This window comes from Melanerpes formicivorus, unplaced genomic scaffold (genome assembly GCF_026170545.1).
Source record: "Melanerpes formicivorus ecotype bairdi unplaced genomic scaffold, bMelFor1.0.p_v2 SCAF_21, whole genome shotgun sequence".
Taxonomy (NCBI): domain Eukaryota; kingdom Metazoa; phylum Chordata; class Aves; order Piciformes; family Picidae; genus Melanerpes; species Melanerpes formicivorus.
In genome coordinates, this window is record NW_027142373.1 from 10,013,828 (window position 1) to 10,027,678 (window position 13,851).

The 13,851-nt window shown below is 58.8% G+C and overlaps 1 protein-coding gene across 1 annotated transcript in view; it reads left to right on the forward strand.

The window, feature by feature from the left end:
• Window positions 1-5,167: 5,167 nt before the first annotated feature.
• Window positions 5,168-13,851, forward strand: part of EVPL (envoplakin) — a 29,738-nt gene continuing 21,054 nt past the window's right edge. The window contains 3 exon segments of the mRNA XM_068151486.1: window positions 5,168-5,336; window positions 12,204-12,303; window positions 12,803-12,957. Coding sequence (XP_068007587.1) covers window positions 5,263-5,336; window positions 12,204-12,303; window positions 12,803-12,957 — 329 coding nt within the window. The 5' untranslated portion in view covers window positions 5,168-5,262.

Sequence of the window (13,851 nt, forward strand, 5' to 3'; positions counted from 1 at the left end):
CCCAAAGCCTGCTCTCCCGTGCCGAGCCCAAAGCCTGCTCTCTGCCGAGCCCAAAGCCTGCTCTCTGCCGAGCCCAAAGCCTGCTCTCCTCTGCTGAGCCCAAAGCCTGCTCTCTGCCGAGCCCAAATCCTGCTCTCTGCTGAGCCCAGCCTTATCGCAGGAAGCTTTTTAATGGGTCTTAATGAGACCTGCAGGGAGAAGTGCAGGGCTCTTTGCACTGCCCTCTGCCTCTCAGATGGTGAAGATAAAGCAGAGCACGCCCTGGTTTGAGCACTGAGCAAGCTTAGGCTTCAGAAACTCAAGTGTCCAATTTTCCCAGTGAGGTGGCAATTCTTTACAGCAAGTAAAGAGGCTCTGGAATTTCACTTTGGTATGTGCTTGCTCCACAAAGGGGGGGTGGGGGTGGGGTGGAAAAGAGGGCTGGGATAAGATTTCTGCCCCCAAAATGCCATCTCTGGTGTCTGTGAGGAGAAAGGGACTCACTGGTGCGTGGTGGGGGCAAGCTCTGATATCTCCTATGGTGATGAACATCCAGGGGCCCATGGCTTCTGACTCCCCTGCCCCTGCTCCCCCCTGCCCTGCCATTCTCCATGGAGACTCTTAGGAGGGTTTTCCTCTTGTTGAGGCCTGCCCAAGCCTCACAAACTCTGTCTCCAGCTGCAAAGTCCATGTGCCCTTTGCAGCAAGCCTTGGGCTGGCCTGGCCTGGCTGTATCTGCTGGTCCCTTTGCAGTGCTCTCTGCATAGTGAAGCATCCTCCACAGCTGCTGAGGGCTCTGCTTCTGTGCAGCCTCCTGCAGCCCTCTGAAGCCACTGGGAATAATCTGATGCAGAGCACAGGCAGGAGTGGCCATGACTTACCTCTGCTTTTCACGGGAGTGAAGAGCAGAGGTGAGGTGAGAGAGCAGGGATCCTTTCTCCTGCTGCTGGCCATGTGGCCATGGAACTCTCCCCAGCTTCTCTCTGGGGCCGTGGTGCTGGACAGGGTGGCTGGTGAGAGCAGCCCACGGTGTCACTGGGGGTGACCATTAGCAGAGGCTTTGCAGGGGTGGGGAGATGCTGTAACTGCTCTTCCCCAGGGGTCCTTTGATGCACAAATCAGGGCTGTTCCAGGTGTACTGAAGACTAAGCCCCAGCCCTGCTCATGCAGCTGTGCTCACTGATGGTTGCTGCTCTTCTCCCACCTGCCAGCCATTCAGCTGGATCCTTCCAGTAAAGGTCCTTTCCCTGCCCCAGTGTAGGTCCCTACCACTTCTAGAGGGGCATTTAAGACCTTAATGGTGAGGTTTTGCCTGCAGTGTCTGCCTGGGAGCAGCTCTTGGTGGCGTGGGAGTGCAGTGCAGTGGGAGGGCTGTGCTCATGGCTTTGACTTCAGCACATTCCTTCCCACAAGAATGATTTTGACAATGAAGAAGTTCAAAAGCAAGGAGATGAAGTGGGAAGAAAACTCATCCAGGGAGAGGTGAGGAAGGGTTCAGAGGAGGCAAGTATCTTGTCATCCAGGGGGGCAAACAGTCTCAACAGGTAGTAGTAAATCATTTCTGGGTCATATCAAGCTGTCTTCCACTCTGTAAAAGCTTAACAGGGAGGCCTGCCTGGTGACAAAGGCACACCAGCCTCTGAGCTTCTCCTCTGCCACTTGCTTGTGAAAGATGAGCCCAGGATTGCTCCTGAAACCTCCTGCTCTGAAATGTTACCTGCTCACCAAGGCCCCCTACACAGCTGTGCCTGCTATCTGTCCCTGCAGGCAACCTCCTCATCTGTGTGAGCAGCAGCTGGTTCTGTGACTCCTCTGTCAAAGCAGGCATCTGCATCCTGGCACAGCTCCAGGCTGCTGGGGTGAATCCCCAGACCTTGTTCTGGAAAGCAAACCAAATGATTCTGATGTGACTTCCCACACCCTCTCCTGCTGTGCCTGGGGCTCTGCCAGTCTGTACCCCCAGGAGATGTGTTTCAGCCCCCAAAGCAAGCTGTAGCCTAGCTGGGGACCTGCCTGGGCAAGGCACAACCTCCTCTGGGATTGGTTTTGTCTGTAGATCAGCAGCAGCATTTCCAGGCTGGCCCACCTGGAATGAAAGGAGGGCTGCCCACCCCTGCACCCCTGGATGATCTCACCTGGGCAAGAGAGCTGCAGCAGCAGGGAGCTCTTGCCCTGCTGACCCTGGTGTAGTGCTGAGTGATCCTGTTGGAAATGTGGCTGGGCCGTGGGAGGCCCTTGGTAATGCCATTTTTTTGGGATGGTCTTCTTGGAGTCCTGGGCCTGGACTTCCAGCTGCAGAGCAGAGAGCACCACCCCAAGACAGTCCTGCCCAGGGTTTTCAGGCTGAGGTCCAAATGCCAGGCACAGCTGTGTGGGTGGCTGTGGTGCAGAACTGGTTGTACTGGTCTCCTTGCCTGTTGCTTCTTGCAGGGCTTGGGTTAACCATCCTCCTCTGCCCTGGCACAGCTGGGGCTGGTCTGAACAAAGCCTGCTGAGGATCTGGAAGTGACCTGGGCTGAAGCAAGCGGTGCCTGTTGCAAGTGTTGCCCTGAGGATTCCTACAGTTGCCATCCCCTTCACCTGCACAGGTCCTGGTGGTCATCACAGTGCAGGGGGAGGCTGGGCTGGCAGCAGGCAGAGCATCCCTCCCATCCCAGCAGGTGCTGGGCTGCAGCAGAACTTGTTCTGGGCTGGAAATGGGTGGCAGGGTGCTGGGCTGGCAAGACCTGCCACCCTGGAGCTGCCCTTGGCTCTGCCTGTGGCTTCCCCATGCCACACTTGTTTGCTGATGGTGACAGACCCCTTGGGGCTTTGCTGAGGGCTGGGGCTGGTAGGTGAGCAGGCAGCAAAGAGCTGCCCCCTTACCTGGGCCCTGCCTCTTCTTCTCCCACCATGTCTGGTTGGGTGAGGAAGAGGCAGGTCCCCTCGCCACGGTGGGGCAGGCTGAATGCTCAGCATCACTGCTGGGCCAGGGCTCAAAACCAGGCAGGATCTGGCCCAGCTCTCCAGCTGGTGTGTGAGTGAGTGATGGGTGCTGCTGTGCCAAGCACGCTGGCTCTGCTCCCACCCATCATGAGATCAACCTCCTGTGTCCCATCTTGGACAGCGTGGGGGTTGCCACCACCTGCCCCAGCGTGTGGCTGTGTGTGCTCAGGGCTGGGATCAAAGCCTCCTGCTGGCACCACGCTCCCTCTTGCTGAGGGAGCCCTGCCAGGTGGGGCCTTGGCCAGAGGAAGGATCACACCCCTGTTGTGTCAGGCAGGAGAGCAGGGTGCTGCTTGGAAGCAGCTCCAGCCCTGGGCTCCGGGCTGCAGGTGATGGATGGCTTGGGGAGCAGGTTGTCCAGGGGTGGGGTGCTGCTATCTGCCTGCTTGGCTGTTTCTGTTCATTCTGAGAACCTGCCCCACGTGCAAGGGAGGTGACAGGCAGCTGGGCTGGTTTGGGTTAGTTTCCTTTGGATTCCCAGGGGACTGATCCCCTCCTGGCTTGGGCAAGCAGCCCTGCAGAGGAGCTGTGCCATGCAGCCATAGGCTCCTGCCTGCTCCTGTTTGGTGTGTGTGCAAACTGAGGGCTGCTCGGCCTTAGATGCTCTCAGCTCTCATCCCTGGCAAGGCTTCAGCCTGATTTAAGCCTTCACATGATAATGCAGCAGGGTCTGGTCCTGTAGGCTACAGGTGAGGTGATGCACTGGGTCCTCCTCCCTGGAGCCCTCCAGCAGCTGTGGTCAAGGAGCATCTTTGCTGTCACTGGTCAGCTGGATGCTCATGGCACAGAGATGGTCTCTCAGCAGCTGCTTTCCATCCTGTCTGTAGACTTCCACACAGCAAAGACAGATCTTGAAGCAGGTCTCTGCTAACTCTAGTCCCTTTGGAGAAGATCTTATCCCTCCTCCTGAAGTCCACACCAGCTGCCTGCCAGTGCTTTGAGCTGGGGATGTCCTCTCTGAGATCCTGAGGTGAGGAGCAGCAGGGCCCAAGCCATGATGCCACCATGGTAAGGCAGAGCAAACCCATAGCCCCTTGTAGAGGAGCCTTGTCCCATGTGTGTCTTTCCCTCTCTTCTGAGAGGTGTGTTTGTTTTGTGCCAATTTAAAGAGGACCATGAGTTCACCCAGGAAGTGATGGTGGACCCGAGAGCTTTGCCTCTGGCTCTGGATTGTCCTTGAGCTACATGAAATGGGGAAACCCAACCACAAACCTGGGTCAGCCTCACAGGGGGCTGTGGTCCCCATCTGCTTCTGAGCCCTTCCTCCTCCATCCTCTCCATCCCTCCCTGGTCCCACACTGGATAAGGAGCCCATGTCTGTGTGGGATCAGTGCTGGCTCATCCTGAAACACAGGGCTCCTGGCTCCTGGGGAGCTTTGCTTTATCTGCAACCAAGAGGATGCATTCAGCAGCCAGCTCTTGCTGTGGCTTAGGAAAGCCGTGGGGTTGGGCAGCCCCAGCGTGCAGCACAACCTGGGCAGGCATCCCCAGCAGCCACAGAGATGCCAGGCTGGTGTTGGGCTGTGCTGGAAACCAGTTGGAAGTCTGAACCTTTGCTCCACAGGGGAAAAGAGCTGCCCAGAGGCAAAGCCTGCTCTGTAGACAGTGGTAGAGCCTCAAACCCAGGGCTCTGGGGCTTTGGTACCCAAGTTTGTGGCAGAGTCTGAATCCTGCTGGCTGAGGCTCCTGGGATGCAGCGCTGAAGCTGCTGCCAGGAGCCCTCAATGCTTTGCTGGTGCTGAGCCTGGGCCACAAGTGTACTGAAGTGCAGAGCACCCTCAGGTCCTGTGAGGTGGTGCTGGAGCCCTGGCAGCCTCTCGCTTGGCTCTGTCCGTAGGGTCCTGCGGCCTCCCAGCACTCCAAACAGCTCTCGCCAGAAGATGCCTTCAAAATGCGTGTCAAGAGCTGCAGAGCACTCCCTCCAAGTCCCCTTTGGAGCCCTCCCTCACGCAAGGGCCACAGGCTCTGCCCCCCTGCCGGGGAGCTGCTGCACGGCGCAGGCTGTGTGTGCCAGAGCTCCGCGCAGCGGGGCGAGCTCTCCCACCCTGCCCCTGGGGCTCTGCTCTTTCCACCCCAAACTGGTTTTGCCAGTCATTTTTTTCGCGTGTGCCTCCATCCCTGCTGCTGCTGCTGCTGCTCACCCTCCTCTGGGGAGGAGCCTCCCAGAAACTGCTCTTTAGCTGCCGCCGAGGACCTTCCCTGGCTGAGTCTCGCTCCTTCCATCCCCGCAGCCCGCGGCACCGCCAGCGCCCCCCGAGGCTTCGCAGGCGCCAGGAGACCAGCTGCGACCTCAGCACCATGTTCAAGGGGGTGAACAAAGGCTCCCCGAGCAGAAGTTCCCCCAATAGAGGTTCTCCCGTCAAGCCTAGCAAGTAAGTGTGACCTCTCTCTGAGCTGTCCTGGGGACCCTGGGAGAAGATGAGGGAAGAGCCTTCCATGTCTCCTGAGCCACCCTAGGAACCCTTCCTCTTTGTGGAGCAGACAGAAAGCTGGGGCTTGGTGGTGGGAGCTGATGCCAGACCGTGGTGTGCCCCAGCTGTTGCCCTGGGCTTCAGTGGGGTTTGTGCTCCAGCCCAGGAGTAGCTGCACAGCCCCTGGGATGTGCAGTGCCTGAAGAGATGCTGAGAGCTGTGCCAGTTGAGCAGGGAGGTCCAAAGCCCCTGCTGGGCAGGTAGGAGCAGGGAGAACAAATGCAGCCTCTTAGCTTGGGTGGAGCAAGATCTGCTCCGTGGTGAAGCAGATACTCAGCCTGGGTTTGAGATCCCAGGGCTCACTGGCTGTATGAGGTTGGTGTGATGCTGAGCTGGGATTCCTGAAGGATGCTCAGGTTGGTGCTGCTCAGGTGGTGAAGGTGGCTGAGGGTTGCTGGTGTCTGCTCTAATGCATCCTGGGGTCAGGCTGGGGTCTCTGCAGGTCAAATAGTTGAGGATGCCTCTTTCAGCCCTGGTAGAGACAGCACCAAAAGGATCTGGCAGCCACATCCCCTCTGAAGAGACTGCCTAAGCTCCCAGGGTGTGTGTGTGTGTGTGGTGGGCCCAGGGTGCTTGCCCTGGAGCAGGGAGCAGGGTAGGGGCTCCTGCTAAGAGCTCATCCCTCCCTGCAGCTGCTAGCTCAGGGCTGTTTTCCACCTTCTCAGCAGCACTGCGCTTTGCCATGGCTGGTGCTGCAGAATCCCCATCCCCAGACAGGCTCAGAGGCTGAGGACAGCCCAGTGGGGCTGTTCTGAGGAGGAGAGGGGTGCTGGGCCCATGCTGGGGGGCAGCAGCAGCAGCCCAGGGTGGTGTGTGTGCAGACACCCCACGGGGCTGCACCCAGCGGCAGAGTTTATGAGGCCAAGCCCCACGTTAGCAAACAGCACTGAGGAGGGTGGTGGCCAGGTGCTGCTGGGCAGGGCAGCAGAACCTGGGGAGGAGGTGGCCCCCACAAAGGCTGAGTCTTCCTCATGTAGGAACTGGACTCCTGCCATGAGAAGCTTCTGCCTCAGTGGAGCTGAGCACTCACAGACTCATCTTGACGACAACCTGGGGTGTTCCCTGAGCACCAAGCCCTTGCTGGGGCCTGACTGCTCTGAGACATCTCTCCAGAAGCTCCAGGGCTGTGTCAGCCTCTGGTTTGAGCCTTGCTATCCACCTTCCCAGCTGGACTTCAGCCTGGGCTGGGCATTCCTCAGGAGGCTTCCTGGGACAGCTCCCTGCAGCACCACGGCACAGTTCTGGTCAGGTTCTCCCCCAGCCTGAGCCTCTCTGGGCAACTGGAGCTGCATTCCAGCAAGACTTCACTCCTCTTCTGGATGGAGGCTGGAGCCAGCAGCCTGGCAATTACTGAGCTAGTTGTGCTTGTTTCAGGAGGCACAACCACCAGACAAAGCCTCACTCCTTTGGCCATGACCTGGGGCTTGGTCAGTGCCCACAGTGGCTCAGAAAAGGAAGTTGAATGAGTTGTGTCAGGAGCAGCTGCCAGCACATGATCCACAGATGGCCCCAAGAGAATGTTGGTGGCCCAGAGCTGGTCTTGGTGGCCCCAAGGCCAGAAGCTCAGCAGCAGCTACCTGGAGGCTCATGATTAGCTGCTGCTGGTACAGCCCCCTAGAGAGGTAGCTCACCTTGGTCCCTGGGACCATGCTGCTGAGCATCCCTCAGCTCCCAGGGCTCTTTGCTGTCTCCACGTGGTGGATGCACCCCCGGGAGGCAGTGACAAACACAGGTCTGTCCCTGAAGAGCATCTAGGAGGTGCTGCATTGTGGGGCAGAAAGGGCAAGCTCCTGAGGAGGAGGAATGGACTCCACTCTGGCAGGACTGGATGCCCAGGTGTGATCTTGATGAGGGCTGTGGGTGGCTTTGGGGGTGGATGGCAAGTCACCTCATGGTTTCATTGTCTCCTGGCATTGCTGCCTCTGCCACCTCCCTCTGCTTCTCCCTGATCAGAGCAGCATGGTCCCAGGCTGGCAGACATGGGAGCTAACCCAGCACTGGCTGGGGGTGTGGGTGGGCTGCTGCCAGCAGGTCAGGCTGGCAGATCAGAGCCAGTGTGAGGACTTGTGTGTGTCAGGGAGACCCAGCTTTGGGATCTGCCATGTGGCCAAGGGTCCCTGGAAGGAGGGGCTGGAGGGGACCAGGGGCTGAGGTGGGTGTGTGCTGTGGTCCTGCCCAAACAGTGCTCTGGTTGGAGTGACCAGGAATGCAGGACAGCCCTGCCCCTGCTCAGAGACACTGTCCCTTGTGTGCAGTTGGACTGTCCAGGGGGCAGAAAGTGGTATGAGAAATGAACCAATTAATAAGGATAATAACAGTGCTCTGCCTCTCCTAGGCATGAAATAGCCCTAGGGAGGAGGCCTACCCTGGCTCTGGAGGAGGAGAAGCAGGTGGAGCTCTGCCCAGCCTTGCCCTTGGCCATCATGGCCAGCCCAGGGCTAAGCTGTAAGCACAGATCAGGGGCAGGGTTGGACCCAAGCCCCAGGAGGCTGAGATTTGCCCACTGTGCAAGCTTGTGGTTCATCACATCCCATCCAAGTGTCACCAGGTTGTTGAGGGAGAGCTTCTGCCCAGGGGCAGCAGGGACAGCCCCAGGGAAGGACATTGATGCAGCTGTGTCACTGCAGGCTGTGTGGATCTGTGTTAATGTGGACAGGAGAAGCTCACACTCCACCTGCCATGCTCAGTGGTGGTCTGGGCACTTCTCTGAGCATGCAGGTACCAAACAGGTTCCTCAGTATTGCTTCCACCCTGACCAAGGCAGCTGGCAAGGGTGGGAGGCTGAGGTGAGGACAGAGGGCTTCTCTTTTCTGGCACCCAGGGCAGTGTGGAGAAACCTTTCCCCTCCCAGGACATCCCCTCTCTGGCTAAGTGCTCCTCAAGCATCCATGCTAATCTTTGGCAGACTCTGAGGTGTTTTGGCTGCTGGGAAGCCGCTTGCAGTCCAGTTGCTGGCTCCAGGGTCTCCAGGTCTCCTCTTCTCCCAGGTTTCACAGACCTCCTGGCTCTCCCCTTCAGGACACACAGAGGAGAGCTCCCTCTGCTCCTGAGCCAATATTCTGCAGGCAGCATTACTGCTCCCCTGGAGATCAGGCTGTTTGCAACAGCATCCTCATTTCTAACCCCAGGTGCCCCAAGCAGTGCAGGCTGGGGCTGGGCAAGGCCAAGGGCTGGGGGTGGGGCTGGGCAAGGCCAAGGGCTGGGGAAGGGCAAGGCCAAGGGCTGGGGAAGGGCAAGGCCAAGCCCTCCTGGCTGGGTGGATGCTGATGTCTCTTCAGTCCATAGTTTTGGTGTGGGTTGGCCTAAACAAATCTGATTTGTGTGTTCAGCCTCAGGACCCAAGAGAGCACAGGCTGTTAGGGGTTGGAAGGGACCTCATCTGGGGTATCCCAGTGCCCTTCAGCCAGGAAGGAAGGGGGTGCCACCAGGAACAAGCAGGAGTCTGTGGGGGGCAAGGATGGATCCTCACTCCTCCCTTCTTGGCGTGGCACAGAGGTATCCATGGGCGCATGGGGCTCCCATTCATACCCTCCCTAGGTGGGAGCTGAACCCCACCAGCCCTCCTGGGAGGAGGGGTTCTCCCTGGTGCATGGGGAAGAGGCATCCATCCCCTGGGATGTCGGCCAGCCCGTGACTCACCATCTCCTCCCTGCACAGAGAGCCTGGGCAGGACGTTTGGGTGGTGCTAAGTATTTGCTCATGGGACACCACCTCATTCCAGGCATGTCGAGGATGAGTGGGAGGTTGTGTAAGCTCCTGGGGAGAGGGGACCTGCTGGGGCCTCCAGCCTGCTGCGTGCTCAGGCTCACCAGGACCCAGTCCCGGCTCTGTGCTGCTCCCATCCACCCTGTGGTGGTGGTGGGACATGGGACTACCCTTCATCCCCTTGAGCTCTGCAGCTTACCCCAGGAAAGGCCCCCATGGGGCAGAGGTGGGGCAGGAGGCATCTCTAACAGGGTGTAAAAGACAGGGTGCAGCAGGTAGCAAGAAAGCTGGGGAGGGACTTTTTGGGGTGTCAGGGAATGATAGGACTGGGGGGGATGGAGCAAAACAGAACTGGGTAGAGTCAGATTGGATGTTGGGAAAAAGTTCTTCCCCAGGAGGGTGGTGAGAGCCTGGCACAGGTTGCCCAGGGAGGTGGTGGAAGCCTCATCCCTGGAGGTGTTTGCAGCCAGGCTGGATGTGGCTGTGAGCAACCTGCTGTGGTGTGAGGTGTCCCTGCCCATGGCAGGGGGTTGGAACTGGCTGAGCCTTGAGGTCCCTTCCACCACTAACGATTCTATGGGTCTATGACACTGATGACAAATGCCCCACACAGGCTCTTTGCCTCCATGATCCTTGGAAGGGGACCCTGCAGAAGAGGCCACTGCCAGGGCACAGCAGTCCCCTGGGCACTCTGCTGCAGTGCAACTTGCAGGCAGGGAAGCTGAGGCATGGCCAGGAGAAGCTGCCAGCCCCAAGCCCACACCACCCTCTTGGGAAATCAAACCGAGGGAGGAGCCAGGGAGAGGGGGCAGGAGGCTGCTGGGAGCAGGAGCTTGGGGCTGTGGGTGACACAGGCTTGGCCATGGTCAGTGGGGGCTGAGCTGACTTGAGCCAGGAGCTCCACCTGTGGCATCCAAGTGCTTGGCTTGGGGTGAGCACAGCACTCCCCAGTGCTCCCCAGGCACTTGGGGCTGTAACAAACGACTGCCCCAGCATCTGCTTTGGCCTCTGGTGTGAGCTGTGGGATGGTTGGAGCCAGGATGAGGAGCTGGAGCAATGACAGCCATTAAAGGAACCACTTCCTGCTGCCTTTGCTGGCTTTGGGGGCTAGGAAGGAAGCCACGGGGCTGGGGGGTAGGTGTGGGTGGCTCTGCTTCAGGGCATCACCTTTCTCCTGCCTTCTTCCTCCATCACAGAGGTGCCAACCAGCCCTCCCTCTCAGTTGAGCCCCATCCAGTGTCCCATTGTTGCTGCTCAAGTGCTTTCCTCCTGCTCTCAGACCCCAGAGTCATGCCCTAACCACGCTGAGCCTCTGCTGGGCTCTGTCCCACCAGCACTCATCCAAGGACCTGTGTCCCTCCATGCTGCTCTCAGTCCACACCCTCCCACCTCTGCCTGCCCACATCCTGGCAGCACAGTGCTCTCCCTGCCAGAGGCTAGGGCTGGCACTGTCCTCCAGGGCAGAAACAGCAGGACACAGGGACACAGGTGGCACCCAGGTTGGTGCTTCCTTCTCCTCAGGGAACTTTGGGAGCCTTCCCATGCCCTGCTGCAAGCTCTGGATCCAGCTGCTCCAAGCAGGGCTCTCACTGCTCCACCACAGCAGTGGTGATGGGTGAGGGCCATGATGGTGCCCAGCAGTTGTGTGATGGCACCGAGGTGAGAGGCCACAGGGAGTGCTCTGATGAGGCCCTCCAGTGAATCTTCACCGTGGAGAAGAGGCTTGGTGGTTGTGCTGTGGGAAATTTGTCCCCAAGCCCTGAAAGCAGCATGGCTGCAACAGCCTAAGCAGTGCCTGGGGGGACTGTAGTGCCTGTAGCAAGCCCTTGTTCACTGCAGCCCAGTCCTGGGGTGGCACTGAGCTGCCCAGCATCTCGACAGGCTGAGCTGCAGAGCACTTTGCATGAAAGGAGAGCACAGGATGGCAGTTCTGGCTCAGTCTGAAGTGCCATCTCACCCTCCCAAGCAGCCAAGGGCAGACACCCAGGGAAGCACCTCCAAACAGGGCAAGCACGTTGTGCTGCCTCTGCAGGCTGCTCTCCTGGCCTCCAGCTGTCTGTGGCTTTGGCTCTTCCCATTCCAGATGTGCTTAGGGTGCAGCTGGGAGCCCTATAGCAATTTCTTTTCTTTTCTTCTGATGCTTTTTGAATCCTCAGGAACTTCTGAACATCTGTGGTGTCCTGTGGCAAGGAGTTGTGCACATGAGCTGCATGCTGGGCACAAAGCCCCTGCCCACTTGCTCTGGACACACCACCTCTGATCTTCCAGAACCACAGAATTGTCAGGGTTGGAAGGGACCTCAAGGCTCAGCCAGTTCCAACCCCCTGCCATGGGCAGGGACACCTCACACTGCAGCAGGTTGCTAACAGCCACATCCAGCCTGGCTGCAAACACCTCCAGGGATGAGGCTTCCACCACCTCCCTGGGCAACCTGTGCCAGGCTCTCACCACCCTCCTGGGGAAGAACTTCTTCCCAACATCCAATCTGAATCTCCCCATTTCTAGTTTTGCTCCATTCCCCCCAGTCCTATCACTCCCTGACACCCTCAAAAGTCCCTCCCCAGCTTTCTTGGAGCCCCTTTAAGATACTGGAAGGCCACAATTAGGTCTCCTTGGAGCCTTCTCCAGTCTGAACAGCCCAACTCCCTCAGCCTGTCCTCATAGCAGAGCAGCTCCAGTCCTCTGCTCATCCTTGTGGCCCTTCTCTGGACACCTTCCAGCACCTCCAGATCCTTCCTGTAATAGAGGCTCCAGAACTGGATGCAGTGCTCCAGGTGTGGCCTCAGCAGAGTGGAGCAGAGGGGGAGAATCCCCTCCCTTGACCTGCTGGCCACACTTGCTGCAGCCCAGGCTCTGCTTGGCTCTCTGGGCTGAAGGCAGCAGCCAGGCACTGACCACTTGCAGGCATCCATGCCCCCGGCCACAGCTTTGGACTCTTTCTTTGGAGACCAGGAGGACATGGGGGAAAGGCTGGAAGGAGCACATGTGTCAGGTCCTGGGCAGTGGTGAGGAGGGTGAGCATTGCCTTCACCCAAGCTGTTGCTTTGCTGCTCCCCCTCTCAGGTCCTCCACCAACGAGCTGGCTGTGCTCATCTCCCGCATGCAGACAAATGCTGACCAGGTGGAGAAGGACATCCTGGAGACACAGTCCAGGCTCAAGCAGGTGAGCTGTGGCAGAGGGTGGCAGGAAGGTGAAAAGCTTCACCTGGAAGCATGGTGTCTGGGCTAACAGGCCAGGTGTCTGCTCTGTGCATCAGGTGCTCAGCGCTGGTGCAGGTTTGGAGGCTGACTGGAGGCTGGGGAGGAACAGAGAACCCCACAGAGCCTCCCAGCCCCTGGGGCTGCAGACCAGGGCCTCCCAGGTTCTAGCCTCTGTGCTTGCTGCCTCATGTTTCCCACAGCCAAGGCTGCCTCACCTGCAGCAGCACAGCCCTGTGCCTCCCAGCACCCCCAGAGGCAGGCAGGCAGGCTGAGCCATGCTGGAGGGCGAGGTGCTGAAGCAGGTGGCTGGGCTGGGCAGCTCCCCAGCTGCACCCCCGCAGCAGGGCTCCTCTGTGCTCGGTGCGTTGGGCACCCAGGCCCACAGCACTGACCAAGGGGATTGCTGGGAGGTCTGGATGATCCAGCCAGGCTTTCTCCCTCTGCTCTTCCCTGGTCTCCAGGATTCCAGCAATCACCAGAAGAGCAAAGCTTTTGAGTTCCAGCAGGAGAACGCCAGGGACCTGAAGGAAGCAGAGACCCTGCTGAAGGATCTCTTTCTGGACGTGGACCGTGCCAAGCGTCTGAAGCACCCTCAGGCTCTGGAGATAGAGAAAGAGTGAGCACAGCAGCAGGGGCAGGTGGGAGGGGGAACCCCCCCAGGATCCAGACTGAGCTCCAGTCCTTGCCACGAGCTGCTGCCTAACCCAGCACTGGCTGGGGGTGTGGGTGGGCTGCTGCCAGCAGGTCAGGCTGGCAGATCAGAGCCAGTGTGAGGACCTCTGTGTGTCAGGGAGACCCAGCTTGGGGATCTGCCTTGTGGCCAAGGGTCACTGGAAGGGAGGGCTGGAGGGGATCAGGGACTGAGGTGTGTGCTGTGGAGATAAGAGAGTGATGACAGGACTGATGGGGGCAAGGAGCAATTGGGAACCCCCTAGCCCCCCAGGATCTAGACTGAGCTCCAGTCCTTGCCATGAGCTGCAGAGTTTTACTCTTCCTCCCATAGACTTTAGCCTCAAAATCAGAACTTCTGCCAATATACTGGGGAGAGCAGAAGGTGTCTCTGCCCTTGGCAGGGGGGTGGAACTGGATGGTCTTTAAGGTCCTTTCCAACCATCTTGCTCTGTGATCCTATGACAGAGGGGTGTGGGGCTGCCAGGGTGACCCCCACGGTGTTATTTGGGAGCTCTTGGAAGAGGTACCAGAGGAATGCAGAGTGAAACCATGACCCTCTCCCAGGGAAAATCCACTCCTCTGCCTCTCCTGAACTGCACCCCCTTCCTTCAAGCAAGCAGGGCTGGGTGTTTGAATGGGAGAAGAGCCTCAGGTAGCCTCTGGAGCTGTGCTCCCTTCAGTATCCAGCCCTTCTAGGTGGAAATCAGGAGGCAAGAGTTGTTTCCTAGGTGGAAAGGGGCAGCTCTGATCCCCCTGCAGCTTCCTTCTGGGCTGTGATTCCTGAGCCATCCCTGGAGATGGAGAGCAGCAGGACAAAGTGCTTCTGCTGCTGAAGAGC